The sequence below is a fragment of the Macaca nemestrina genome, unplaced genomic scaffold (genome assembly GCF_043159975.1).
Source record: "Macaca nemestrina isolate mMacNem1 unplaced genomic scaffold, mMacNem.hap1 Scaffold_77, whole genome shotgun sequence".
NCBI classification, from domain to species: Eukaryota; Metazoa; Chordata; class Mammalia; order Primates; family Cercopithecidae; genus Macaca; species Macaca nemestrina.
The window spans coordinates 201,911-226,732 of record NW_027257868.1 but is presented as its reverse complement, the minus strand read 5'-3'; the positions used below and the strand labels follow the sequence as shown (position 1 = coordinate 226,732).

Here is a 24,822-nt window from a genome sequence, read left to right as displayed (position 1 = left end):
ACCCTGTTCTCTCATCATGGCTAGAACAAGTTTTGGCAAATTATTCCTATATCTTTACATTTGAAAACTAAAGGAAAGTTTCACCCATAGAATATTAGTGTTGCCACAATCCTAATGAGAGTTTCTCCAGAAACTACGAGCCAGGTCAGCAGCCAGTCATTTCATAGAAGATAAACTTCAAGAACATTCTCTGAAGGGCAATGAAACTGAGTAAGATCTAACCACTGTTACCAGCAACCAAGAAAACTAGGTAAGAAAATGCAGCTAAGATTTGGACCTAGTAACTACGGTAATAAACATGCGAACTATCGCTAAGCACAAAATAGGCTGGGAGTAAAAAAATTTTATGATATTGACATTTATGATTTTACAAAACTGCCCCATGTGATACCAAGAGGACTCCTGATGAAAATTTACAAAGCATGCTTTATGGTTTATATAAAAATGTTAGTCAAATAAATCCAAACATTTCACAAAAATAACATTTCAAATATTCTTTTATATTTTGCAGACAATTAAGTTATCCCTCATGCATGACCCAGTAACATTTCTCAGCGGTTGGATTCAATACGAGAAATAAGCAAATAACTGCAATGCTTCTTTCATTTCAAAGTCATTTCTCTTATAACAAGTGGTCAAGAAAAATGCCTGTTGCCTTACATACTGGTTAATGCCAAAAATTTGGTTTAAAATATTTCAAGTGGGTTATCCTTTTACGTCCATGTTGTTAGTTACACAAAGAACACATACAAATGCAATTTTTTTCCATAAGTTTTTGCAAATTATAAACTAAAGAAACAGGATTAAGCATTTTATTTTTTGAGATAGGGTCTAGCTCTGTTGCCCAGGCTGGAGTGCAGTGGCACAATCATGGCTCCCTGCAGCCTCAACCTCCCCCAGCCCAGGTGATTCTCCCATCCCAGCCTCCCAAGCAGCTGGGACCACAGGCACACACCACCATTCCTGGCTGATTTCTGTATGTTTTGCAGGGATGGGCTTTGGAATGTTGCCCAGGCTAGTCTCAAATGCTGGGAACTCAAGCAATCTGCCTGCCTTGGCTTCCCAAACTGCTGAGGTTAGAGGCATGAGCCACCATGCCTGGCCTAATCATTTCTAAAGAGTCTGTATTTATTATCGAGATGGGGGTCTTGTTCTGTTGCCCCAGCTGGAGTGCAGTGGTGCCATCTCAGCTGACAGCAACCTCTGCCTCCTGGGCTCAAGTGTTTCTCCCACCTCAGCCTCCCAAGTAGCTGGGACTACAGGTGCACACCACCAGGCTCAGCTAATTTTTTGTACTTTTGGTGAAGACAAGATGTACAAAAGGCATTTCTGTACATTTTGCCATGTTGTCCAGGCTGACCTTGAACCCTTGGGCTCAAGCCATACACCTGCCCTGGGTTCCCAAATTACTGGAGTTATAGGCATGAGCTATCGTGCCCAGTCCTTCATTATGTGCTGTGGCTTAATATTAAAATAAGGAAAGGGAGGAGCCCAAGGGAGCACGTTGGCAGAAAGGGCTCCCTTGTCAACAACTTGCTAGCACGGCATTCACTCCCTTGCCTGGCTGGCACTGCGTTCTTTACATGAAGAACACGTCATGTGTCAATGAAAAACAAAAACAACATAGGAACACCCTGTCTCTACAAACACTTAAAAATTAGTTGGGTGTGGTGGCGAGCACCTGGGGTCCCAGCTGCCTGAGGTTGAAGTGGAAGGACCGCGTGAGCCCAGGTGGTCACAGCTGCAGTGAGCCAAGAGCTGCCATCATGATGCTGAATTCCAACCTTGGTGACAGAGCAAGACCTTGTCTCAAAACAAAAAGCAACGAAAACCCAAAGTGATGCACTCTAAGTTCTGTCCTTTAAATTCCAGTACCTTCGTTTGTAAAGGTATGTAAAGGTGAAACTCAGGAGCTGCTTGCAGTCATGTGGACATACACTTGACCTCAGCTCTGATCTGAAGCACGTCCTTCTGTCTCACTGCTTGCCAAGACTAAGCTAAACTTCAGAAGTAAAAATACTCCCCCAAATGTTGTATATGTAGCTTCAACGTGGGATGTAAGGTGATTCAGGTCCTTTGAAAGACAGGCTTGCAACAACGGCATGAAAAATGTTGGAATCAAAATCACAGAAACTAAACACCAAATAGCGTAGGTTCAATCCGTGTCTCTAACAAGTATCTGGATAACTAAACTTTCTGCTTTACTTGGGTGTGAAGATCATGTAATGTAGTTTATAATTATTTGGGCAGAGAAAATGGAGAATTAGGGTAGCTATGTAAAATTCAAGATTAAAGAAAAGCAGTATTATATAGCAGAAATATAAATTGGCTATTACCTTCAGTAATTTAGATCAGGGGTTGGCAGGTCCGTGCACCAAATCTGGTCCGTTGTTCTTGTAAATAAAGTTTTCTGGGTACACAGCCATACGCATTTGCTATCGCCCATGGCAGAGGGCAGAGTTGAGTGGTTGTGAGAGACCTTATGGCCTGCAGGAATTAAAACACTAGCTGGCACCTTGCAGGCAAAGTTTATGACCTGATTCGGGTAGCTGCCTAAACTGTCCAATTCGCTTGTTCTAAAACAATCCAACAATATAGCACACTTATCTGAAGATTTGAGAACACGCATGCACCAGCCTAATCAGAAGAAAAGTCCAATTCCACCCATAGGGTTACGAACTCTTCCCTTTTCCCTACAAGGAATTAAATGAATAAAACTGTGTGAGATTTTACTGGTATGTATCGTATGTATGAATCTTGATGAAAACTTAAAAATGTGTATTTATACAGATACATAATGTTACTTTTCATGCACTGTTTTCGGACTTCTGGTTCACAAAATCTGCATTTCTGCACCATGACTTTGAAGGCAGAAACCCGACTACTGGGCTAGTGGTCAATTCTGAGGCACCCAGCATGTTCAGGAGGCAGCGTCGGGGAGCGTGTCCCTTACCTGGAGGGGTGTATGCGTCCATGGAGGTCTGCACGACCAGGGACCTGCGTTTGGAAGGCATAGGCACCGCCATCTTCTGCTCTTTGTGTCTGGCCAGAGCCGCCTGGACAGCTTCCGTGTGGACGTCTGAAACGCAGAGAGATCAGTCAGTGCTCAGCTGAGGTCCCAGAGGCCAAGCTGCACCCTCCTCTCTGTCCCCGCAGCACGGTTCATCCACCTTCTGAAACTCACCAACAGATGGGTGGGTGAGGAAAGAAAATCAGTGTTTACAGTTCCAGTAAAGACATTAAAATTTATTCACAGACTTTTTTCATTTTAATACTTTAGAATCCATATCCGCAAGCAAACACTGGGTGTAAACTGCACTGAGATTTTTCTTTTTAGGGTGAATGAACCTTGATCTTTGGAGATTCTTTGTAGGTCACACGTTTGAGCCTCCAAATCTTTTCACTGTACCGCTGAGAGGCGTGTGCACGCCTCGCACCCCAACTCACACAGCCCCGGTCGCAGCTCAGCTCAACACCGGCCATGGGCCAGGACTGTGTTGGCTATGGATATGGTTTGGCTGTGTCCCCACCCAAATCTCAACTTGAATTCTACATCCCAGAATCCCCATGTGTCGTGGGAGGGACTTAGGGAGAGGTAACTGAATCACTGGGTCCCGTCTTTCCTGTGCTATTCTCGTGATAGTGAATAAGTCTCATGAGATCTGATGGCTTATCGGGGTTTCCGCTTTTGCTTCTACCTCGTTTTCTCTTGCTGCTGACATGTAAGAAGTGCCTTTCGCCTCCCACCATGATTCTGAGGCCTCCCCAGCCATGCAGAACTGCAACGCCAACTAAATCTTTTTCTTCCCAGTTTCGGGTATGTCTTTATCAGCAGCATGGAAATGGACTAAAACAACCATTAAGACATTTTTGTGGCTATTAATCCATTACATTAATTCCACACATTCACTGAATGCCTTCTCTGTAAGTCCCTATGGGCTGGGGTCGCAGCGGTGATAAGGCAGACAGTCTCATGGCATCTCACGCAGGCCACTTGTTAAGGGATGAGACAAGTGGATAGATGGACTAGAGAATTAAAGCAGAGACAGATGCAGCAGCAACTCCAAACTGTGAAGCCAGGGAAGAACCCTCTTAACACAGAATCAGAACAACAGGAATGAAACATACCAGCTGTCAAGACGAGAATCTTCGAGACACAGGCAAAAATCCGCTCAAAGGCCCTAAACTGTCAGTGAGAACGGTGTTAGCAGAATAAAACCACCACCACCAAAAATGGCCAGCGTGAGTGAACACGGGTTGGGGCAGTTTTCTCTGAAGCTGTGAGAATGATCCCACTGAAAGGGAATCGGACGTGGCTTTCTGGCTTAAACCCCCCAAGCTGCCACCTAAGACAGGACCCAGACCCTCAGCATCATGCCCACAAGCAACTCATCACACTGCTTGGTCTTGGTCAGCCTTTGTGCACACTTCTCTCCCTAACTAGATAGAGCCTGGTCATCTGGCCACTGTTTCTAATTCCCAGGTCAAAAACCACTATGTGACTGACTTGGCTCATGGCCGAAAACTGAAGGGATCAGTGAGGTGACAGTCCACTCACTTGCACAAATCGCTTTTTGTTTTGCATATTCTCCGTTTTAAACTTTTTGGATGTAATTTCAAACACACAGAAAATCTGCAAGACCAGCGTAGTGAATTCCCACATAACTTACCAGGCTCAACTTAGGCCCAACTGCTCCTATCTTACATCACTGCTTTCCCCCCTCCCCCATGAATTTTCTAAGTCAAATGAAAATAAATTTCAGATACTATGTCCCTCCATACCTAAATGTTTCAATGTATTTCCTAAACACAAGGATATGCTCTCACATTCATTTTCCTCAAGATCCGGAAATTTAACTGTCATATACAAAGTTCACTTTCAAATGCTGTCAACTGTCTCCATAATTTTCTTACTTTGTCTTCCTCTTTTACGATCCAATCCAGGATGATGAATTGATTTGTCATGTGATTTTTACCCGTCCAGCATCCAAGTTTCTCAGGTTTTGTGTTTCTTGAAATTGGAAATGTGAAAGAATACAGGTCAGTTATTTTACAGCTTGTCCTTTATTTTGGTATCTTCCGGACTAGACTCAGGAGTATGCATTTTAGCCGGGACACCGCAGAAGTCTGTCCTGTGTGACAATGTTAACATCGGCAACTCAGTGAAGGTGGTGCCTAAGTGCCTCCAAAGCAAAGATGCTACTTCTCGCGTTGAAATTAAGATTTGGGAGGAGACACCCTGACACTATGTGCATATTCTGTTTTCCATGAATTCTTCACTACTAGTTTTAGCAGCCACAGATTTCCTGTCATTGCTTCTAAATCATTAGATCTTCCATATTCACTGAAAAATAATTATTTTATCTTTCAGCATTGATTTACATATGTCCATATGTACTCATGGAGTCTGGCTTCGTGGGTTATGATTCATAGTTACAATGGTTTGTTCTGTTGCTCAACTGGTCCCAGATTTGACACCGGATTCCCCAGCCCTTAGGCCAGGGCTCCTTCTAGTGAAGAACGGTGTTTAGAAGCTAAGAGTGGGCACCGGGTGCTGCTGGGCATTGCCGGCAAGTAGAACACACACACGCATGTACACGCATGTGCACCCACACCCATCCACAGGCACTTCTGTCCCTGTCTACATCTGTCGGGAGCCACCAGCTTATACTTGTACCCCCTGCTGCAACCTAATCCCACGTGATCCATTCCAGGCTTTGGCCTTTTCTTATTTCTACCTCTTACCAAGAAAGAAACCTGGCACCTGCAGCACTCAATATATTCACTGATTTATTAAGCTTATTTGCTTAAGCCTGGAGATAAAGAAATGCTTTCAGAATTGCTATCTAATACCACGGTGAAAAATCTATCGAGTTCAGTGCTCATTTGTAATTATTTTTTCATTGTTTTTTTGGAAGGTAGGGAGTACAAAGTATACACAGTGAAATGTTCAGATCTTGAGTACACTTGGCGCATTTCGATAAATGGAAATCTATTACCCTAATCAAATCTTTTGCATCAAAGTTCCCACAAGTCCCCTCCCAGTCAATCCCAGCCCTCAAGAGACAGCCACTGTTCATTCTCGAGGAGTGTTCTTGGCGCTCTTCCGTCACCCGAGACTCGCATAGATTCTCCGTTGTCACATGGACTCCACGGCGTTGTGTTCACTCTCTGCTCAGTTCAAGGCTCCTGGAACTCATCCCCGTTGTCTGTTTTGGTTTCAGCATTTTGTACGTTTTTCCTGCTGGGAACTAGGACAATGTATGAACATATCAGAATTTGCTCATGTTTCTCCAGATGAGAGAGATTTATGTTGTTTCCAGTTCTTGGCTATGACAATTTACTCTGGAGATAATGTGCATTCTTTTACAAGGACACACATTTTCTGCTCTCCTTGGTGAACGTCTACAGCATACCTGCTGGGCCATATGGTAAGTGTACACATTTTAAAGAAACTGCCACAGTTTGCTGAAGTGGCTGTGCCATTTTAAGTCTCCTTCCATCTGAGATCCAGTCTGTCATATCTTCACCAACACCTGCTACTGTCCTCCCTTCTCCACTCTTGTGAAGGGGAACCTCGTGGGTTTAAGTTGTACTTACCCAATGACTCCCTGGGTGAGCACCTCTCATGGGCCACTGGGCATCTGTATACATCTGTTGCGAAGAGCCCATCTTGCATGCTTGCAAAATTTACATCATTTCTGGTTGTTTGTACATTTCCTAAAATGTTCTAAATAAGGCCCTGTGTCTTCTGTACATCAAGCATCTCCCTGCTTCCAAATCTTTATGCCTCTTAGTTCTCCTGACTCACTTCACAGACGAGGGCCCCAGTGTGCACCATGCGAACCTGAAGCACGGAGAATGGCCATGCTCCCGACACCCCTGACTGTGGGCAGAGCTTCCCGGCTGCCACCACCGAGGAGGGGGTACAGCTCTTGTTTCTCAAGAGTGGCCTTTATCAAACGGAGAAAGTTCCCTTCTGTTCCTGATGTGAAAGGAAATTCGTATAAGGACTATTAAATTTCAACAGATGTTTTCCAGTGTCTACCGAGAGGATAAAATAAATGGGTTTTCTGCTTTATTTTTTGTTAATGTGGTGAATTACATTGATTTTTGAATGATGAGCCAAATGTGCAATGCAAAACTACAGATCATGAGAACAAACTCTAAGTGTTCATGGTATTCTTATCCCTTTTACATATTTCTGGGTTTGATTTAGTAAGAATTTGTTCAAAGCTTTGGCATCTGTATGTCAATAAGAGTGAAAGGTGTGAGATTTTGCCTCGCATGCAAACTAACAAAGGGAGCCAACACCAGCCCAATGCACTGATGGAGCCGGCACATTTCCGGGCCAGAAACAAAGGGCTTGTCACACACAGTGGGGCAGCAGGACCCACTCACCCCTGTCGATATTCAGGATCACACAGTGGGGCAGCAGGACCCACTCGCCCCCGTCAATACTCAGCAACGTCCTGTATCCCTGTACAACGACAAGATGTTATTTAGGCAAAACAAAATTAACGATCATGTAAAGAACTGCTTACATTTTTCTCTTCTGAGAAAATTTGTTTTTAGCAACCATGGCTCTCAAGGCACTCACTTGCACATTATACATAATACTGCTTGTGGCCAAAGTCATGGTACCTTCCTATTCTTAAATAATTTACCAAGAGTTCTGAAAGGTGAGTATTTTAAAGAGAAAAGAGGTATGTGGCTTACCCCAGGCTAAGGAGTGAGTTTGTTGGACAATTCTTGTGAAATATGTGCTTTTTCTAATTAGAAAATCTGAGAACAAGGTATCAGTGTGAGTCTGTTATCTCCATGAAGGAGTGAAATGGATGCTGGGAAATTGAAGGAGCTTCAGAACGGGAATCTCACAACCTCAAATGGGGAGACCAGCAATTGGGAAAGCAGTCACTCTGATTCATGGAGTTTTCAGAGATTCACGTCAACTCCGTGCTGCATTTGAGCGACTTTTCTTCTTGTGATGTGGACCCGATAGAAGAGAGGTCCCACGTAGACATTCGGCATTTGTGAGGGTCTGCCACCGTGACTCACTTCTACAGATTTAACATGTTTGTGTATAAATTACAATGGCTCAACTCTATAAAAACTGATAGCAGTTATGGATCAATTCCCTCATTTCTCACTTGGGCCACACTTCCTGTTTCTGCAAGAACATATCGCTTGGCTAGAAGGCACGATGTTGACATTGAAAGGAAAAAGGACCTTGTATAAAAATGATGTAGAGAATTCTTCTCAAAGGCCACTGGGACACACACTGTGTTGGTGACTAGCTGTCTACCAGCGCGGCAGCGAGAGAGACAGAGCTCCACTCGTGAGCAGTCACGGCTCCAGTGACCCACACCAAGACCCCCAGGGTGATGAAAGGCCAACCAGCAGCCTTGGAACGGACACTTCCTTCCTGAAATAGCTTCCCGAAACACAACAAACAGTGATAATTGCAGGCATTTCTATGACTGAGAAGCAAGAAACCCTCCCAGTCCTGTTCCTTCTACACCACATCCAGAACAGGCGTACACCCGGTGTAGAAAGCTCCCAAGGCCTGAACAGATCATTCGATTCTAATTCAGACTGACCTAATCTCTGCAGTGCAGTCCTACAAACAGACTTTCAAAGAGTTACCAAACCACTACCTCAAACCTCATGCTTTCTCTGCTTCGAAAGAGGACATGCGGCTCGGTTTATACAGCCACCAGAACACACACAGGGTATTATCTTATTGCCCTTCAGTGCCAAGAAGAATCCTGTGGTCTCTCACAGTAAAAACAAAACCACATCCACCACAACCCAGCTTTTCAAGTTGCAGGGAGTTTTACAGCCTCTTTCCATGTCGTCTTCCTTTTTGCCCCAAACTGGATATTCTTTTTACTTTCTCCTTATTTCCTGAATATAATTTGATCAATATAATCAAAGTGCTTGTGTTAGAAGCAACTTTACTTAAAAAGAATGGAAAGAACTACATCAAAATATTAAGAGTAGCCATTTCAGGATGACAAGAGAACAATATATTGTTTTTGCTCATTCTTTTCAACATTTGCAAAGTTTTTTGCCTTGAGTGCAGTCACTTTTGCCATCAGAGGTTACAGTGCTTGATGGAATGAGGCCATGAAGCACACACACCACCGAGTTTCTAACACAGAGCAATCTGAGGAAGGATAGAGACACAGGAAAGGTTCATTTTAAAGCAATGCAGGCGTTTTTTCCATAAAGGCAAAAGACATTCTTAAAAATGTTTGCACCATACACAAGTCTGCTAAATTTAGTCAAAAAACAGAGAAAACAGTAACAGAAGAACACTTTAGCCCACAAGGAGACCAGCACACCCAGCACGAGGCCACTCCAGATGAGGAGTAGAGAGTGGTTTCCTCACATCTGACCCACAGGATTGGGTAACACGAGCAGGAGGGAAACATGGGGACCACAGAGTTGTCAGACTGTGGACTGCACAGCAAGAGACAGCAACACAAACTAGCGGAGTAATTAACTATTGTAAAAAGAGGTCCACATTCTATTTTAACCTGAAATCAGTGGCACGGGGACCACCACACCACCCTGCAGTTGCCTCCTCCCTCCCCCACACACAGCAGCCTCCTGGGACAACATCCTACTTCCAACTTGCAGTTGCCTCCCGTGCCACCCCCCCACAGTGGCCCCCTACGACAACATCGTACTTCCACCCTGCAGCTGCCTCCCATCCCCAACACACAGCATCCTCCTGGGACAACCTCCTACTTGCTGCCCACAGCCTGGAGACCCCAAAGCATGGAGGAGCTTAGCGAACCACACAGCATTCCCCCTTCACACCTGGGAAGTCAGCCCCTCACTGAAGTGGGTCCTGTGCCCACCAGCTGTGCACGATCAGAGGTGTGAGGTTACGGACCTGGTCACCAACTGTGCAGAGAGGCGTCAGGTCATGGACCTGGTCATCCGTTGTGCACGATCAGAGGTATGCAAGGTTCCAGACCTGGTCACCCACTATGCACAATCAGAGGTGTGAGGTGATGGACCCGGTCACCCGCTGTGTACGAATAGAGGTGTGTGTGGTTAGTGACCTGGTCACCAGCTCTGCACAATCAGAGCCACGCGAGGTTACAGACCTAGTCACCAGCTGCACCCAATCAGAAGCTTTTGAGATTAGGGACCTGGTCACCTGCTGTGCACAGAAGTGTGAGGTTATGGACCTCGTCACCCGCTGTGCATGATCAGAGGTGTGCGAGGGTTAGGGACCTGGTTACCTGCTGTGTCCAATCAGAGCCAGGCAAGGTTACAGACCTAGTCACCACCTGCGCCCAATCAGAAGCTTTTGAGGTTACGGACCTGGTCATCCACTGTGTGGGATCAGAGGTGTGCCAGGTTAGGGACCATGTGCGTAGTGATAGACCTGATCAGCAGCCAAGACACCTGACGTTTCCAGTGTCATCCCGGCTTCTTTCAAAACTGGAAAAGTCTTCAGATATTTCCCAAAAGCTCGTCCATCTTTGAAAACGATATGCGTGTGCACAGGTGATACCGATGACTGAAGATTGAAGGTTAGAGCATTCCAGCCCCATGCCCATGTCCCATCCCATCGGTGAAAACTTGAGCACAAACATCTCCCTCTCTGAAGCTCCCTGAACCCGGTGGCAGGCCTGGGACTCAAGGTCCAGTGTCCTGTCAGTTACACTGAACAAAATGTAATTCAACACTGGCCATGGGCCCTATGCTTTAAAAACCGCATAGAAACCTCCCAAAGAACTACAATCTATGAAAGCTTTCATGGCTAGTATTTTAGGACGACTGACCAATCTTGACCTAAATCAAAGCCGACACTGCCCAAATTAACTCTGACCCCAACTTCGTGCAAAGGCAGCCATCCCCTGGCCGTCGGTGTGACCAGCAGCCTGGGCACAGACAGGACCAGCGCCAGTCCCTCCCTGCACCTTAAACGGGCTTCTGAGCTGCTGTCCATGATCAGTGATGGTGATGCCCAGAGCAGTTTTCCAGGAAAGCAGTAAACCTTTCAGGTCCTCACCTCACGAGGATGGCCATGTATAAATCAACCACCTTTGTTACTGCCCTGCCATTCTCAAAGAGGGGATGGGTTAAACTTCTTCCTCCTCCACATGCCCAACACAAGGTACATCTGCCCCAGCACGAGGCTCATCTACTTAATCCCGGGAAACACACAACCCACAATCAGAGGCCGTTCACAATCAGAGGTCGCGCACAATCAGAGACCACACACAATCAGAGGCTGCACTGAGACCACACACAGAGACCACACAATCAGAGGCCACAAAGAGGCCAGAGGCCACAATCAGAGACTATACACAGTCAGAGGCTGTGCACAAGCAGACGCCACGCACAATCTCTGCAACCTCAACAGAAACTGTTTCTGATCATTCACCTGAGGCCACCAAGTTTAAATGAGAGGCCCAGGTTTTAAAAGACACAAGGAGTTCTCTGAAGGCAGACTCCGTGCATTCCACCATCAGCACCATTTGTGCCTGTCATAGTCAGGAAGAACCACAACCACGTCTCGGTGCCCTTGCAGTGCAGGGCGCTGCGTTTCTCCCCCTTTCCAAACCCGCGGCGGCTCCTGGCGACCCAGTGCCTCTGCTCAGCCAGGCGCCCCCAAGACCTTCCTCCCTCACCTCACAGGGGAGCTCCCGCAGCCGGGCTATCTGGCGCATCACTCTGATTCAGTCACTTACACCCTCATTCCAGGCTGAAAATCTCTTCTGAAAATATCCAAATCTTACCCACGTCAGGCTCCATCTTTTCCCCAGAGCTCCTCACCCCCTCCAGAGCAGCAGCCCTGGTGCCCGTGCAGCCGGGGCCTGGGGGCGGATCCGTGGGCTCAGAGCACCCAGCCCCTCAGCCCCTCTGTGTGTCCCCTTACTCCCTGCTCCCTGGCGTTAATGCCCTCCATCCTCTATTTCCTGATAGGCAAAAGAGGGTTAATTCTAAGAGTGCTAACCGAACTCGATCACTTAACACCGCGACCGGCCCAGAATACCCCTTGATCAATGACAGGTATTGCTGTGCTGTTACCATTGCGCTGGGTCCAGGTTTCCTGTGAGCCCTTTAGGCTCTTTGCCGTAAAGGCCACTCAATGGTCCTGTCCAAGCCTGTCTGTGGCAGATGGACAGCTGAGTGGCCGATGCACACGTGTGATGCTGAATGGGATCGTGCAAAGCTGGCCCCGCGTATTTTGGTCAACCTAATAAAAAAGGAGCCCATGCTTGCTTGCTGCCGCCCTGCGGCGTCCAGAAGGAGCCGCTTAAAGGCAACTGCGCCACACCTACCTTCTTGGAAGGAGACGGCAAGACCAGATTGGCTGGAGCTGGGAAGTTGTGCCCTACAGATCAGGGCTGCGTGACCCAGGGAAGGCATCACTCGAAATACCTGCTGGAAGGCGGCCAATCCGACCCGACCGTCCACCTCCAGGGTCAGCCATGGGGCTCCTCTTGATGTGTCATCCTGATCACCCCTCACAGAGGAAATGAGCCTTTGACTTCAGCCTGTCCTAGGTGCAACACCGACTCCCACCTCCCACGTCCTGAACCAGCCTGTTCCGGGGATTGCTGTGGACATAGAGGAGCAGGCCCGAGACATCTAGTGGCATTTCCTGGCAAGGACACTCACCATGCTTGACCATAAAACTCGGGTCAACTGGTTTTTCGGAGGGACTGTAATTTACTTGTGGCACGCATGGATACTGATTGACCCAGGGAGGGGCACGGAGGAGGCTGAAGGAAAACCCATGGTGACTGCGCCAGGCATTCCCGCACACACCGACATCTTCAGACTAGGGCGGCGTCCTAGTCTTACAATCAAACAGAAGCCCAGAGAAACTATGGAGCTTGCCCAAGACCAGCAACAAATATGTGGACAGCTGGCATTCAACTAAGTCCTTTCCTGGATCCATCCGCGCTTCTCCCCGCCCCCACTCCCACCACCCTGCCATGGCGCCCGATAGACACAGCAGGTCTGAACATCTGGCACCCCAAAAGCAGAGTAGGGAGCAGAACCGGTTTCTCCAGTGAGAACTCACATGCAGCCCACTCCCCTTCTTGCCGAATGCCTTCGGACTCTGTGCGGTAAGGTCTGCAGATGTGGCCTCACTCTGCGCCAGGAGATCCGGGTGGCAGGCAGCGTTTTAGAGAGTGCGCCACCAGACAGGAGAGAGGCATCTGACAGGGCTCGCCAGCTAATCCATGAGACACAGGACACCTGAGAGAAGGGCCGACAAACCCCACAAAGTCGCTCCTAGCCTGGAGAGGACAGGGCCACGGCGGGCTCCTCCCAGCCCACGCTTCCGACAGGTCTTGCTGCAGCCTGTGGTGCTCGTCAGGCGCGAGGAAGTTTCCCAGGGCAGGAGCTCTCGTTGCACAGCAAAAGCGGCACAGGCGATGCAGCAGGGCGTACTTCAGCCCAGGGCTCAGAAACCACGGGGTGCAGCGCGGCCTGCAGCAAACCAGACACATCAGAAGCCAAGCTCCCACCTTTTACATTCAGTGACATTGAACGGAGGGAGTTATCTGTAGCAATCATCTTCCTGGGGGACCCGTACAGCACGCATGACCACCGACACTGACCACGAGTCCTTCCTAGGTCCTGGGGGCTACCCCACTTTACACGCACGGTTCCATGCACAAATCTACGCGTGGCAGTTGTTAGCCCCAGCTTAGAGATGAGGAAAACGCTGCTGGAAAAGCTAAGTGAGAAAATCAGACTTCAGCACACCTGCCATCTCCAAGACCACTACTGCTCTATGTGCTAGGGTCTCAAGGGTTGGGTGTGTGGCATTTTAAGTGACTAATCATAGGTGGTTTTCTTCTCTCCTACACCGGTTTAGCCTGAACGTGCACGTACATGCTCTGCTGCAGGTGCACTGCCGTATGTGGACCAGCAATGCTCTTTCCTGCCTCGGGTTCTCGTCACTGCCTTCCGGAAAGCTCTCGCCTGCTTTACAGCCATGCCAGGTAGCCCTGGTCAGCCACACAGTCAAATTCCTGGAGTGTCAGAGCTAAGTGCTGGCTGAGACTTTAACAGCGAAGACAGCGGAGTAATGGGGATAAACTGAGCAAAACTGTATTGTAACGCAGATGAACGTCTAGAAGCAAAAGAAGCTGAACCTCTAAGAGATCAGGCGATTGCCTCTCACTATGATGTTAATAGCAGCTTGCTGTTTCCAGTGCCTCCGTGTGCCAGGGTTTCCAGTCAGCGTTTGTGTCTATCTGCTCCTGGGCTACCTGATCAAAGCTCTGTAGAGATCAGGGATATCTAAATTGAGCCACTATCTGCAGGCTGGCTGCTCAGAGGCCGTGGTGTGGAACGGCCAGGACATCGCTTAGCCATACGGGGCACAAGCACGTCACTTGCCACTCCTGTCTTTCTATTTCATCAAACCCTCTTTTCTCCTGAATATTGACCATAGCAAAGTCATTAGCCTTCGAGATGCATTTGAAACATCAACTTGCTTTGTTCAAGAGGTTTAAGCCACACTTAAGTCTTTCTTGCCATACTCAACACACACGGCCGGCCATTTCTGAAGTCAGTGTTTCTGGAACAAAAGCCTTGGCCTGCCCCAGTAAACATTCACACTGAGCACACTGTCGCGAAGCTGCTTGGCCAGCCAGCAGGGGGCAGGAGAGAGCCGCAGGGGCCACGTGGGGTCCCTGCAAACCAGCCTCACTCCCTCAATCAAGGGCGGTGCCTCCTGCCAATCCAGCGGCTTCCTCCAAGGGGAAGAGGCCTCTTCAGCTGCTACTGCACTGATTTCAGACGGCTCAGCCAATGGGGCAACAGATTCAACAGAGTCCCATGTTGTTAAAGAAAAACTTCTGTTACCAGGCAACCTTAGTACCATATTCAATGTAAAATAACCAACAACATTGTTTCCAAAACAACATGCTACTAGTGCCTTATCCTTCAATGCTGCTTAAACACGGAAAAGTATGAGGAAAAAAGAGCATGGCACTTACTTCTTAAAAAATAACACCTCTTCCAGGTTCATTTTACCCCTATCATAAAGACTTAGAACTGTGGATTCCCTACAGGAATGTGGAGTGGGGTTGGATCCCCACACTGACCCAGCCTCCCCCCAGGTCACTCACCCCCCCTACCACAGGGTTCACACCTCTCCAGACACTGTCACCTCATCAAGGAAAGGTGGCGTCTCTGAGCTCTCTTCGCAGGAAGCACCCGAACGGGAGCTAGAGACACAGACACACCAACAACTGCTTTGAAATCCTGAACATATTTAAGGACTTCATTATTAGTTTTTTAAAACTGTAAGAACAAAGTGACCCTGGTTTTAACCTCTCTGCCACAATAACACCGTGTACATCTGTCTTTTGCTATTTGTTCCTTCTCCAGCAGCTGCTGCCTGGCTGGCCGACTGCAGAAGAACAGCCTCTGGTACTCCCGGGAAGCCCTCGGTAAAAGCGTGAACACCACGATCACGTCTCAGGACGCCGCACATGTTAGGGTCGCCCACAGACCGCCATTCCCAGTGCCCAGAAGGCACTGAACGGGCCTCCTGCTCTTTGTAAATGTCAACTTTCCTAAGCTAAGTTGTGTTGAAAATTTTTAACTGCAGTCCACACGTACTTCTTTGTGTCTTGTTTTTATCCTAGAGGAATACTTTTATGGAAAATTAAGCTTGCAAGGTTGAAGGATTTTCTGAAAGTCGACTCCTAATCCTGGAAGAAAAAAAAAAAATGGGCCAAATGTGGTGCTCACGCCTGTAATCCCAGCAGTTTCGGAGGTTGAGGCCAGGAGATTGCTTGAGCCCAGGAGCTCGAGACCAGCCTGGAAAACATGGCAAAACCCTGTCTCTACTAAAAATACCAAAAATAAAAATAATAATAATAATAATAATAAAGCTGGGCGTGGTGACGTGTGTCTAGTCACAGCAACTCAGGAAGCTGAGGTGGGAGGATCACCTGAGCCCAGGAGGTGAAGGCTGCAGTCAGCCAAGATTTGCATCACTGCACTCCAGCTTGGGCGACAGAGTGAGACACCGTCTCAAAAAAACGAAAAGCAAAAACAACTGTATAAATCATTATAGAAGGGAGCTGGCCAGGCGCAGTGGCTCACGCCTGTAATCGCAGCAATTTGGGAGGTCGAGGTGGGCAGATCACCTGAGGTCAGGAGTTTGAGACCAGCCTGGACACTATGGCAAAACCCCATCTCTAATAAAAATACAAAAATTAGCGGGGCATGGTGGTGGGTACCTGTAATCCCAACTACTGGGGAGGCTGAGGCAGGAGAATCATTTCAACCCCGGAGGCGGAAGTTGCAGTGGGCCGAGACTGCGTCACTGCACTCCAGCCTGGGCAACAAGAGCGAGAGTCCACTTCAAAAAATAAAAATAAAAATGAAGGGAGCTAATGTTTTTTTTTTAAGGGAAGGGAGAAGAACATTCAGTATTTATACCTCTCAAGCACACATCTCCAGTGGTGTCCTAAAGTATTCAAGATACACATTCCTACAAATATAGCTCAAAACTACTCACCAAGTTACATGCTAAAAGCACATGCATTGTAAGAATGCTACATTATATTTTTTGAGCATCTGTATCCAATATTTTAGCATACTGGCAGTTTTCCCTTCAGGTGCTGTATGCCTAAATTATTACATGTTTAGTCATTCATTTTAGAATTTATGACTATTATGCTTTAGGCAATAAACATAAGCTACTAAATTAATGACTTAGGGGAAAAGTTACTAAGTTAACTTGGAAGTTAAACTTTGCAAACTGAATTTGTTGGACCTCATTCAAGCTAGATGATCAGTTTTTTAAATTGTTTCTTGTGTGTTTCCCTCGATGATGGAAATAGCTTCACTCTCATCCACTGTGCACACTGCAGCCCGCGCCTCTCGTCCACCGCGCCACACTGCAGCCTGCAATTCACCCTGTACCAGGCTTTCCACACCTTACCTGAAAAGTCACTAAGTATAACCAAGAAGGAAATGAAAAGCAGATAAATGACCTCCACCCCCACATCCAGCATGCAAATGTTAAACATTCATCAAAGTAAAACCAAAAACCCACGTTAGCTCACGATTGTAACTGGTAGAGTTATGTGCATGGCAACTTTAAAAGCCTAGTTAAGTAAAAACCTAACTGAGACTCTCAAGAAAGACATCTGCAAAGATTGACAGTGAGGAGAGGACTTCACTCTGCATCCAGCCTGTCCTGGAAGCCACGGCCAAATGCCAGGTTGTATGGATCCGAAAAGCAGGAAAAAACAAGTGTTGAAAGGTGTACAGTCTCAGCAATGTACAAATTCGATGTAGGATGCTCAGAAACCTTGAATTTCCAATCAGAAAACAGCAACATGAGCAAGTTTCCCAGCAGTGCCCACTTTCTACCTACGGCACGTGTAACAGTTACGCTGGCCACCTCCGGGGGGACAGAGGCTTCCTAGTCACATTCGCTCTGGCAGCCGCACAGCTGGCCCCGCCACAAACACCTGTCTAATACTGAGGAACCACTCTCTCCCTGGGCTTTGCTCACTCTAGCCAGGAGAACGTATTTACAGAGTACTTTACTGACTGAGTCCTCGTTCAATGCATCAAGCTTGTTAAAGGCAGGGCAACCCCATTAAGTTCACTTAAGCCCAATTAAGTGAACTGAGCAGAGCAAATGCCTCCAGTTGGACGGCACTCAGTCACGACAGCAGTGGCCACTGTTCACAGGGCGCTGGCTTCGTGCCGAAAACAGTTCCAAGCGTCTTCTCTCTGTCCGAGGAATGTGCACTGCAACCCTGTGGGGCCGTTTGCAACGTCCACCAGAGTTCTGAGGCAGCCAAGTCCAGGCTGTCCGTGGGCCTCGCCACGTGGCCGTCCACGTCCCCTGCAGATCAGACCTCACTGCAGGGACCGCGGGTTCCAGGGCTGCCTTGAGGCACATGCTCCCTTCACCACCTCCTCCTGGCCCCTGACATCAACCCTCACCGCTGCTGCCAACACTTGATTTTCTCATGGCTTCTGAGGGGCCTGTTCTGCCCTTCCCTGCTCCCTGCACCCAACTTGGAGGGTGCCCACATCAACGCCAACGCTCACGTAATCACCAACCTTTCCACGGGGCTTGACGCCTAGGAGTCTCAATATCAGAAAGTCAGATTCCTGTGCTTGTTGGAGAATTTCTTCCCATTGTACAAGTGAAGGAGATAAAATTCTAGGTGCCTGCAATAACCTCATTTCCACAACGAAGCAACTTCAGTAGTAGCACAAAACAAAACAAAAAAAAAAAGCTTTTTTTTTAAACTTCTTTTATACAAGCTAAATACAATTTAATTTTTACATCCACGTTCTCATCAGCTCCCACCTGGGGAGAAGGCAAATAGTAATTTTCAAAGAAACAAATTGTTGCATAATTTTAACACTTAGCATTATCACTATTAAGCAAGATTTATCCCAAAAATACATGATGATCTTGTTCTCACGTTCAAAAATTGATTGTCACACAGTGAAATAACACTTAATGCAAAGGTAAGTTTCTTTTCAGGTATCTGTTCTGGAAAAGAAAAAAAATATTTCTGGCAAAGAGATAAACATTAATTATGTAACAATCCAAAATGCCTCTGGGAAAAATGATGTCATCCAATTAGTTCTTTGAAGTGTTACAAATGCAGCTGAGTTTTAATAGTAATTTGTCCATAATTATCAAAAGAGTCTTTAAAAATCTTAGTACTGAAATAACTATAAATGGATATAATACGCAAAGCAGAAGAGTTAACATTTGGGGTAGATTTTGGCCCATATTTTTAACATATGCACAGTTATTTACCTAGTTGAAGCTTATCCCTCTCCTCCTAGGCTCTTCAAGACTGATTTTCAAACATAGACTGGCTTTTGGTACATGAAGGCAGCTTTAAAAGATGTCAGGATCAGGCCGGGCACAGTGGCTGAAGCCTGTAATCCCAGTATTTTAGGAGGGCAAGGTGGGCCGATCATTTAAGGCAAGGAGTTCGAGACCAGCCTGACCAATATGGCAAAACCCAGGCCATATTGAACATTTTTGTAATTAGCCAAGCGTGGTGGCACACACCTATAATCCCAGCTACTTGGGAGGCTGAGGCAGGGAGAACTGCTTGAAGCCAGGAGGCGGAGGTTGCAGTGAGCCAAGATCGCACCACTGCACTCCAGCTTGGGCGACAAAGAGAGACGGTCTCAAACTAGAACTTAGCCCTCAGGAAAAGCATTGAGCACCCCCCACCCAAACCAACCCAAGGAATCACATGGCAATGGTTATCATCTGATTTCGACAAATAAAGTTCTGTTCTCCCCTCTAAACACAATGGTAAACACCTGCCATCAGCCCACAGAAACTCCCAGGACCCAGTAACACTGGACTAGCAAGATCAATGGGCCACGTATGCAGGGTTCAGCAGCAGAAAGTCATGGCACCGAGAATGGTGTGTGCTCAAACCAGATTCCTTGCTTTCGGGGTGAAGGGGCTTCCCGGGAAAATCTAGTCCAGTGGGATGGTTTCCACTTCCACCATGAGGAGGAAATGGGGGGTTTCCTGAGGGCACCGACAGGACCTGGGTCTCTGCCCCTTTGTCCTCCGTCCTGTTATGGGATGAGGGTGGGCTGAAGGCAGGTTTCCCCTACATCTTCCGGGCAGGAGAGATGGAGCTGACAAGTGAACGACGCTTTTTCCAAAACGTTCCCATGTTTATAACCTGTTATCAACCTGTTTTCCCTGGAGACCAGTGAAGCAGCATCATTGATTCTCATCCATTAGGGACAACCCGGTGTTACAGGAGGCAGGAGACGACATGCGAGCTGGTCTGAGTCAGTCACTTGTGTCTGGTCCCCAGCGTACTCGTCTATCAAATGGGCGGCCCCACAGACCAGTGACTTTGAACCAGAGTTCCATGGAGGTTGCCCAAGGACAGGGAGGGGGAGGAGGTGGAGGACGGGGAAGAGGGGGAAGATGAGGAAGAGGGGGAAGATGAGGAAGAGGAGGGAGGAGGAAGAGGAGGGAGGAGGAAGAGGAGGGAGGAGGAAAGGGAGGAAGGAAGGAAGAAGGGGAGGAAGGAAGGAAGAAGGGGAGGAAGGAAGGAAGAAGGGGAGGGGCGGAAGAGGAATGTGGAGGGAGGAGTGTGGAGGGAGGAGTGTGGAGGGAGGAGTGTGGAGTGAGCAGTGTGGAGGGAGCAGTGTGGAGGGAGCAGTGTGGAGGGAGCAGTGTGGAAGGAGCAGTGTGGAAGGAGGAGCAGAAGGGGGGGTTCTCTGAGGAGGAGGAGGACCAAGTTTCTGAGGTGTCTTGGAGTCAGAGTTGGCAGTGGCTTCGGCTCTAGGCCCTCTGTTGCATAGTTTTAGGCTTTAACTATTTATATTTGTGGACTCTTTAAAAGATTTAATTTGAAGGAAACCGGAGTTGGGGATACCTTGCTTCTAAAACACAATTTCTCAAGCCTGAGACTAAGTGCTAGGCATTGCTCATTCTGTTACGATCATTTCCTCCTACTTAAAATCAGCCGCACACCCCCAATCTCCCTTCAGGGCAAACACCTTTTCCGAGGATCTCAAACAGCAGAGCGAGCGGCCCGTGACCCCAGCCATGGGCACGAGGAGGGAAGAGCAGACATGTGGAGAGGGCTGCGGATGACATGAGAGGTAGAGGTCCGGCACCTCCCTGCAGGGGCTGTGCTCCTCCAGGCCTAAAGGACATCCTCGCCTCTGGGGTGAACAAGCAGCACAAACTATCAACACTTATTCCAAAAGAACAGGAAGAAAATTCAAACGAAGTTAACACAGTTACCCCAACACAACACTGCAGCAGCCCAGAAACAGGAGGGCCACTGAGCCTGAGGTGGGCGGTTCCAATAGCAGGACAGCGACGTTGGCATTAGGGCTTTTCGGCAAAGAAAAAAAAAAAGACACAAAAGGTAACATGGGCCACCCATTATTTCCTGCCAGTGGAAAGACACCCACAGGCCCCCAGATGCCAACGGCCCCTTGGGAACGAGCTCAAGCAGCACTTCAGGTCTTCGCACGAGCAGGCACGTGGTGTCCTCAGTACCCCCGCCTGTGACACACACACCAAACTTGACTCCCATACCTGAGAGTCCAGGGGAATGGCGGGAAGTTCTCGGAGGACCGGGCATCCTGTGAGGGCACTGCATGACTATGTACCTCGGAGGGGTCCCCGGGCAGGTGCTCTCTCTCCAAAGGATGAACTGGATCCTGACCACACCCAGATTGCGCTGGCCTCCAAGCCGAGCGCCAACATCTCACATCCAAAGGGATGCACAGATGCCTGCTGCACGTGGAGCCAAAGCCCCTCGCAGAGCTCAGGACGAACCCAGTGTCCAGGCCTGGGGCCATCACCAGCCAGGAGAGGTGTCCGGAGCACTTCCCAGCGATAGCCACAAGAAGAAACAACTCAGGACAAAGCCAGTGTCCAGGCCCAGGGCCGTCACCAGCCAGGAGAGGCGTCCGGTGCATTTCCCAGCAATGGCCATGGGAAGTAACAACCCAGGCCCATCAGGGGCTTCCTCACTATGCGGGTGTTAGAAGTAGAGACAGAGGTTCAGGTCTAGTGGCACAAACAGCGACGGATCCCATGGAAATGCGGGCGTGGCCCCTCCATCCCAACAGCCTGCATGGCTACTCCATTCTGCTCCCATCACATACATCCCCACACAGCCAAGCCCCTTCTCCTTTCCCCCACTGGATTCATCAAATCAAACCTCGCTGTCCTTGGCAAATGTACCATTAATTTACTTACTGCCCAGTAAAAAAGCACACTTCCAGTTAACATGAAACCCCCGCTACGATAGAACAGCCTTAATTCAGACATGACGCAGAGGAACAGAGGGAGGAGGGCTCGAGGGCCGTCCTGGAATCAGCAGCTGTTTTCTGGGGAAAGTCTCCCTCCCACCCGAGCCCGACACTCGAGCCACACTATCCCCATGGTGTCTGAAAACTCCATGAAGACAGGGTCACTCTGACCCCTTCACACCCACAACGCCAAAGAGGAGCAGGTGTTCAGGAAAAGTCTCCTGCTAGTGCTGAAGACAGGAATAATCCCTCGTGGTGCCCAGAATGTCAGGAGAAAACAAGGCACCACGTGGACGCCTTCCAGGTGACTTCTGGAATGACTCTACCGAATGCCAGTCATCCTTTTACAGAACAAAACCAATACCGGAAAACGTGTCGCCAGCAGAGAGATGGTCCTTTTGATGGCTTACAAACACACCTACGTTACGCTGAATTTATCTCAAGCCACCCTCTCTGTGCTAATGTAAAAAGTCTCCTTTATTAACCAGTAGCCTTTTTCATCTGGTGCTTTTTAACAAGCAAGACGGTCCTGTAACACTCAGGCATTGTTGAAAACGTCAAATGGAAGCCTAGAATCCTCTTCCGTGCAGCTTCACTGCAAAGTATTTTGACGTGAGCCAAATCATGCTATTCCTACATCTCCACAGGAAACTCAAGGCTTCATCAAGGAAACGCAGCATGATTTCTGCTAGGCACAGAAATTGGTGGGGTGGGCATAGGGTTGAGGAAACATTACATAGAAAGAACACCGCGATAATCACCTGCATGAGAGCCACACCGGCCGGCAAGCCCCGGTCGGCTCGGTCTCTGCACAGTCACAGACGTGAGGCCTGGAGGGCAGACACCTGGCACTGCTGACCACCCCAAGGTCATGGCCTCTGCCCCTTCTCTGCTGCTCATCAGTTCCAAGCTTCTGGCAACACCGCCTGCTGCCCCCACTACGTCATCGACTCTTCATGAAAAGCAAATGTTGCCAGGATAGCTTATGAGTACATTTGCCAGGAAAGCAGCTCCGATTGACGCTGAAACCCCGTTCTCACACCCCTGGCAGCTCCCTTGCCCCCGATGTGTACATGCTTGCAGCTCTGACCTTGCTCAGTGTCCACACAGGCTCTGTCCCCTGGAGAGCCGAACGCAGACTCAATGTTGAGTCAGAAATACACAAAGAGGGTGAAGGTTACGAACTGCCTGCCTGCCCCTCAAAACACAGGTTGAAATCCTCAGCCTCAATGTGATGCTGTCAGGTGGTCTTTGGGAGGTGATGAGTTCCCGAGGCTGGAGACCCTTGAATGGGATATGTGCCTCAGAAAGGGGCCCAGCAAATCCCTCACCCTCCCATTGTGTCAGGGCCAGAGAGAAGGTGTGTGCCAACCAGGAAGGAGCCCACACCAGAATCCACCCGTGCGGCACCCTGATCCTGCCTTCCAGCCGCTAGAACTGTGAGAAACAAATTCCTGTTTTTCATAAGCCACTCAGTCAATGGTGTTTCGTTACAGCAGCCTGAGCTGCCTGAGATGACGATGCTTACCGCCCTACAGAAACAGCTACTCCCCTCTCCCAGAAAGAGGGGTTTAATTAAAATCCCTGTCTCTCCTCGCGGCCACCACAGATCTCACTCCCCCACCCTGTAAGCCAGCAATTGCTAGGATTAAAGGAAAATAAGGATCGTTTTAGACCAGCCCCTCCATATCGGTCTGAAGCCTGTAACTTTGCCCACTTCCACGGTGGCCGTGTCACTGCATTGCCCATGTCAGCTCTGTGTCTGCAATGGGTCCCAGGCTCTGCACAGACTCCTCTAGCTGCCCATCCAGCACAGCCATTTCCCCTTCTGCTTTGCAGGTTGTCCTTCAATATCCAACCCCCACCCCTCTGCAACACAAGGCCTTCCGATCCAGGCATTTAGGGTGGGCTCAGCCATGTACCGCAGTCCTTGACTCAAGTAAACCAGGCCCAAGGCGTTGGCACCAACGGTCTACTGGCTGTGGGGTCTGCACAGCTACTAGCTGCCCCAGCCACACCAGGGCCCGGGAGGGGAGGCAGAGGAACCTGTGAAGCTGCCAACAGCCATATGGGAACAGGGGCCCCTGGGATGAGGAGGATGCCATGGAAGGAAATTCAGAGAAAGAAAGAGCCCCAAGGCTGGACGGGTCATGCCCAAAGCCTACACTGCTGAATTTTCCAGGTTTCTGAACTCAATCGCTGACCCACACAGCACGTGTTTCCTGAGTGCTGACCCCGCGTGGCATTGGATACGGCAATAAAGTAGGACCCCCACCTCTCCCCTCCCCCGACACATACACAGGGCCTCCGTCCTAGCGGGAAATCAGACCTGGGGGCCCAGTTGGCACCGCGAGCCAGGGAAGGGGGCCATTTCAGACGGACAGTGGGTGCAGCCTTGCCAAAGCCTAGCAGTCACCTGCACTGCCACAGCCAGGCTGAGTCCAGATCAGCCGCACAGAAATCTGACCCTCTCAAGGGCACGCCTGAGCTCATTAGGGACAGACACCGTCTCCTGCTTATCTCCAACATTTTCTCTGCATGTTTAGTTACACACCGACGACGCAGTCTCGGAAGCACAGCTGTGACTCTGGAGACAGATCCCAGGCCTCCCCCTGCGCCTCTCCGTGGTGCCATTGATGGGGAGGGGCCGGTATGGCCGCGAGGCCGCATACCCACAGCCACCCTGCCACGGAGACACGGGCCTTCGACGGTTACTTCTGCCAAAGAACCCTGCTGCGTCTTGGAGCACACCATGGTGGGCGGGAAGCTCCACCCGGAGAAACAGCCATGCTTCTCCCCAGAGCCAACGGAGGGCACTTCCCACCCTGCATTCAGCAGATTACTTACATTCTGGAAAACATCTGAGTTAATGGGGAACAGTAAAATGAAAAGGTCACGCTAGAAAGTTTAGAAGGTTGTGTGGAGTCTCAGGAGGTCCAAAGATTTCTGAACCAAGACTGCTGCGAGCAACGAGCTTACAGGGAAAGTTTCCACACGGGCCTTCAACAAGCA

At 48.8% G+C, this 24,822-nt stretch overlaps 2 protein-coding genes across 31 annotated transcripts in view; one reads left to right on the top strand and one right to left on the bottom strand.

The window, feature by feature from the left end:
* Nucleotides 1-24,822, bottom strand: part of LOC139361630 (disco-interacting protein 2 homolog C-like) — a 137,806-nt gene that overhangs the window by 5,154 nt on the left and 107,830 nt on the right. For 3 of the 10 annotated variants that reach the window (XR_011619214.1, XR_011619211.1, XM_071090328.1), the window contains exons 2-3: nt 2,954-3,079; nt 1,546-2,693 (exon numbers count right to left, since the gene is read on the bottom strand). Coding sequence is in view for 6 of the 10 variants with exons in the window: in XM_071090328.1 (XP_070946429.1) it covers nt 2,642-2,693; nt 2,954-3,079 (178 nt within the window). In the remaining 4 variants the exon portion in view is untranslated. Of the gene's footprint in view, nt 1-1,545; nt 2,694-2,953; nt 3,080-4,128; nt 6,252-7,401; nt 9,708-24,822 lie in introns of those variants that run through there. The other 7 variants (XM_071090326.1, XM_071090329.1, XM_071090331.1 and 4 more) reach the window with 5 other exon arrangements.
* Nucleotides 1-24,822, top strand: part of LOC139361629 (disco-interacting protein 2 homolog C-like) — a 156,287-nt gene that overhangs the window by 106,204 nt on the left and 25,261 nt on the right. The gene's annotated exons all lie outside the window — the stretch shown is intronic.